The 4,885-nt window shown below is 34.7% G+C and overlaps 1 protein-coding gene across 1 annotated transcript; it reads left to right on the top strand.

Annotated features, from left to right (window-relative positions):
• The first annotated feature begins 518 nt into the window (after positions 1-518).
• Positions 519-2,177, top strand: LOC109214348 (protein MKS1-like). Its single transcript, XM_019378256.1, has one exon. The coding sequence runs from the start codon at positions 719-721 to the stop codon at positions 1,625-1,627; it is 909 nt and encodes a 302-aa protein (XP_019233801.1). The 5' UTR covers positions 519-718; the 3' UTR covers positions 1,628-2,177.
• The last annotated feature ends 2,708 nt before the right edge of the window (positions 2,178-4,885 follow it).

Below are 4,885 nucleotides of genomic sequence, written 5' to 3'. Positions count from 1 at the left end.
AATTATAAATCTTTGGGGCTTTTTGTTTGTCGTCTTGTTCTAAATCTTTGGTTACAGTGTGTCTTTCAGACAACTAAAAAAAATTTACCATTCATTTCAGAACGAAGTTGGGAAAAAAAAAAAAGAATAAAAATGAACTCTTATTACTTGCATCCAAGAAATACGACCTTTAGTTACCTGGGCAATCAAAATCCAAAGTTTATGAATTTTTATAATAACGATCTTAAGTTAAAATACAATAATAACTCTACTCACAATTATTATATATACCGTTTACGTGAACTAATATATTAGAAGCTAGATGTACCTCTGTTAACCATCCACATTCATTAAGTATTTGCTTGCCAGTTGATAGAGTAATATAAATGCATTCCACACCCACTTGGCCACTGGATAATACTCTTCTTTTCTTCTACTTCTCTATATATTGTCTATCAGTCATCATCATATCATCCCCAAAATTAACTATTTCCCACCAGCTTCTTCTCATTATTTGGACATGTTCAAACTTGTCTTACATGACTACTAAACCGCCGGATCGGAGAGAACAAAATTATTTAAATCCTAAAACTCCTAAGTAGTTGTAGAAAAAGAAAACACAACGTAACTAACCAATCATGTGCAAGTATTTGTATAAGAAATAAACTACATGTATATATTTGTTTACTTTTCTCTTGTATTATTATCAACTTTAATACTCCATTGACTTGCTCTCTTTATGTATTCTTGTTACACCTTCTTATATTATCTCAGATTTGTATTTTGGAGAAAAAATATAATGCATTTTTCCTCCTTTTCACCATCTCCTCCATTTTCATCTCCTTCTTTCCTACTACCAATCAATAGTAATACTGATTCTAATTTAATGTTTCCGATGGACGACCAACCGGAATACCCCGCCGGAAAGTCACCGAGAAGAGAGCTCCAAGGACCCCGGCCAACACCACTTAAAGTGCGTAAAGATTCACACAAGATCAGAAAACCACCGGTAGTGCCACATCAGCAACACCACCAGCCGGCACAAGCTCCGCCACGGCCGCCAGTCATAATATATACCGTGTCCCCCAAGGTTATCCATGCAAACCCTAGCGAGTTCATGACGTTAGTCCAAAGACTCACCGGGCCAGATCATTCGTCCACGTGTTCCACCTCAGCAACTGTCACAACCTCTGCCTCTGTCTCTACCTCGGCCTCGTATTCTTATTTTCCTTTTCAAGAAAATGTGAGCACTGGCGCTATATCTCCGGCAGCTAGATTTGCATCCATAGAGAACACAAGGACACCACAAGGGAAAAGACCACAAATTTGTGATATGGCAAATGTGGTTCATGAAGGTATAGAAATAGGGTCAGAAATTGAACGAAGTGGACTTTTTCCTGGTATTTTATCGCCAAATCCGTCTTCACTTCCACCTATACCACCAAATTTCTTCTCACCACCATCTCAAGATCCAAATCCATTAGGATTTTTCTATGATTTAAGCCCTGTGTTACATAGTAACAAGAATTATTTCGAACCTAGTTTCTTGCCTAGCCCTTCGAATAATAATTTCATGATTTCTCCAAGAATATTCTTATCTCCAGGTACTCCATCTTTAGACCTTTTCAATAATCTCTTTGACGTTTAAGTACCATGTAAAGATAAAACATAGAAGAAAGAAAAACTAGTCTTTGAGCTTCAAATTCTTCAATGAAAGAGGATGAAAAAGAAGGGACAGAAATGGAACTTCCTATGTTTTGTAAAGGTGGTCAAACAGCAGTTGGGACGGCAAAAAAAAGAAAAAAAAAAACAAAGAAAACAGCAGCAAAGGGGGTTTCTCAAAGGTGAAGAGGTTCTTTATTTTATTTTTACTATTTTGCCCCTTTGTATTGAAAATTATGGGACATTTTATCAGCATTTTGGCTCCAAGATTTATTTTTAAAATTAATTTTGCTCAAAGATAGTTTTTGATTTTGTATCTGTGATTTGATATCATCGTATTTTTGTTACACAATTTGGCTTGTAATTTCCAGCATAACATCACTAATTTATTGAATTATGTATTTTTGGGTGCTCTCTTCATTTTGAAAATAAAATTGGAAAAATAGTATATATCGGTTATCCTTTTCGGACATTTATGTTGTGTTAGCACTTCTGCACAAAACAAAGTTCTTTTTTTTTCTTTTTTCTCTTCAAGTGGCAGCTCAAGTATAAATGAAGTTTAATATACTTGTCGTCTGGCAAGAATTAGATTCAGCTGCTTGACACGTTCATGGACCCTTGAATTAAAAGTTTATCTTTGTATAATAACTACATAAATATTGTTCGATAAGGACTTGATAGGACTTCTAGTACACTACTCAAGTTATTGGTGGATCTCTCATTAAATGACTAGTACTGAAGCTGTCGTTACATCTTTCACTGATCAAGGGTTTCAATGCTTCTAAATTAATCACTTGAAACTAATTTTATGTTGTACTGAATTGCTACCATTGTATTTGATAAGAATAAGAATTATTCTACCTTTTTGTTTTTGTTTCGTTAAAATGCATCCAAATTGGTAGGATAACATTTTATCATATGCAAGTAATCCCTCCGTTCCAATTTATCTGAACCTTTATTATTGGGCACGGAGTTTAAAAAAAAAATGAAGATTTTTAGAATTTGTGGTCCTAAACAAGTTAAAAAGGAGCCCAGAGTATTTGTATGATTATAAAAGTTTCTGATTAAGGTAGAATTGTAAGTTCAACCTAAATTGTTACCAAATCTAGAAAGGGGTCACTCTTTTCGGAACGGACCAAATAGGAAATAGGTTCACATGATATGGAATAGAGGGAGTAATTATTAAGACGCTCGCTGGCTATATATGCAGAACTCTAAGATGATTTTGTACATGTTAGTTTTCTAGTACAAAACTAACAAGAGACGAATGTCACGCCCTACCACAATTCTAGTGGATCACGTGACCAGCGGAACTCATCAACGCTTTAAACTTACACTGAATGAACCATATAAATATATTTATCCATTGACACTCATAGACATTCATAACTTTCATAAGAAAACATATGGCCTAATAGTCCCATTATAACTTAAAACACAAGTTTTGACTTTAGATCTAAATTATAGTGCAGAATCATAACATATAATCATAAAAATGAGAAATTTAAAAATATGAATTCTCATGTGCATAACTAAACCCTCCATATTGTGTACCTTGGAACTAGCTCTAAGAATATTACTCCCTACGTTTCATATTAGATGACGTAGTTTGACTCGGCACGGAGTTTAAGAAAAAGAAGAAGATTTTTGAAACTTGTGGTCTTAAAAGCTTAAGGGATAAAAGGTTTGCTGGGCCATGACATTTGTTTGGCTATAAATGCTTCTCATTAAGGGTAAATAGGCCAAATGAAGAGTTTAAAGTTGAATTATTTCCAAATTTAGAAATGTGTCATTTGTTTTGGAAGACTAAAAAGGAAAGTACCTCATCTAATATGAAACGGAGGAAGTATTAGATTATAAAGGCGCGGGGCATTCCCCACTCAACAATAGATAATTGGCTAAGACTATATCCTACTGGTAAAGGAAGTTGGACTCGCCAAAAATGTTAAAGAAGGAGAAGTGATAACCTAGCTCGTCTCGCCACCACTATGTGCCTCTAAATTTACACAAGACAAAAACAATAAGGTTGCCTGTGAAAATATATATGGCCCTTCAGTTTGACTCAAACTCCAAAAATTAGTTCATGAAGAAAGTATTGTCCAATTTGATACACGGAGATCAACAACCCAATAGTTCCAAACCAATGTGTAGTGGTAAAAGAAGTTGGACTCATCAAAAATATTAAAGAATGAGAAATGACCTAACTCATCTCGCCGCCGCTATGTGCCACTAAATCTACATAAGACAAAAATAACAACATTGTCGATAAATATATGGCAATTCAGCATAATTCAATCCCAAAATCTAGCTCATGAAGAGTGAATTGTCCAAGCTCATATAAGGATATCAACATCCTAATATTTTCAACCAATATGAAGCTCTAACCACTCTAACATCCCATTGCACACCCAGATCGTCAACTCGAGCATAGACAATATAACATGAGGGTCCAAACGTGAATGAACATGGCTCTGATACCACGCGAGATATAGCCAAAAAATAGCTCATGAGGAAAATATTGCCCAAGTCCATATAAGGAGATCAGCAACCCATTTCCCAACAAATATGAGACTGTAACCTACTGTAACCTCTTATTATACCTAGAGGATAATATTCGCTAAGTGTCATTGACTCCTCCTGATATCTCATAAGGTTGGAGCGGAACTTTGTAAAACATGATCATATATAAAAGGCAAGGTATCATAAATATTTCATAAATTCATTCATTTTAAATAATAAGCATTTAAAAGCATCTTAAGCTGAAAATTGTGCCAATAAGCCTTTAACTTATTTGAACATAACTCTACTTAACTGCGAATTTGCCACAGACACTTGCATGATTATAACTATGCCATGTTTATATACAGTTGAACCAACAACGATCAATAAGGACATCTCATCGTAATACTATGTTATTTCGATGATTTGGGCTATAGGCTATATATAGCACCGATAATACCTCATTTATGGATAGTATGAGTAACCAACAACAACAACAATCCAGTATAATCCCACAAGTGGGTTCTGAAAAGGGTAGTGTATACGTAGACTTTATCCCTACTTTATGGGGCAGAGAGGCTATTTCTGATAGACCCTCAGAAGATGAAAAGAGACCATAAAATAGAAATAGCAACAAAGGCCGTAAAGATAGAATCAGAAAAAAAAAAAAAAGCGATATCAGTAATCAGTAATAATGGCAAGGTACTAGAAAACTCGAGCAAAAAATTAATAAGAACACAACACG

Source organism: Nicotiana attenuata, unplaced genomic scaffold, assembly GCF_001879085.1.
Source record: "Nicotiana attenuata strain UT unplaced genomic scaffold, NIATTr2, whole genome shotgun sequence".
NCBI classification, from domain to species: Eukaryota; Viridiplantae; Streptophyta; class Magnoliopsida; order Solanales; family Solanaceae; genus Nicotiana; species Nicotiana attenuata.
The sequence above is the reverse complement of the archived record's forward strand: the minus strand, read 5'-3'. Positions and strand labels throughout refer to the sequence as shown.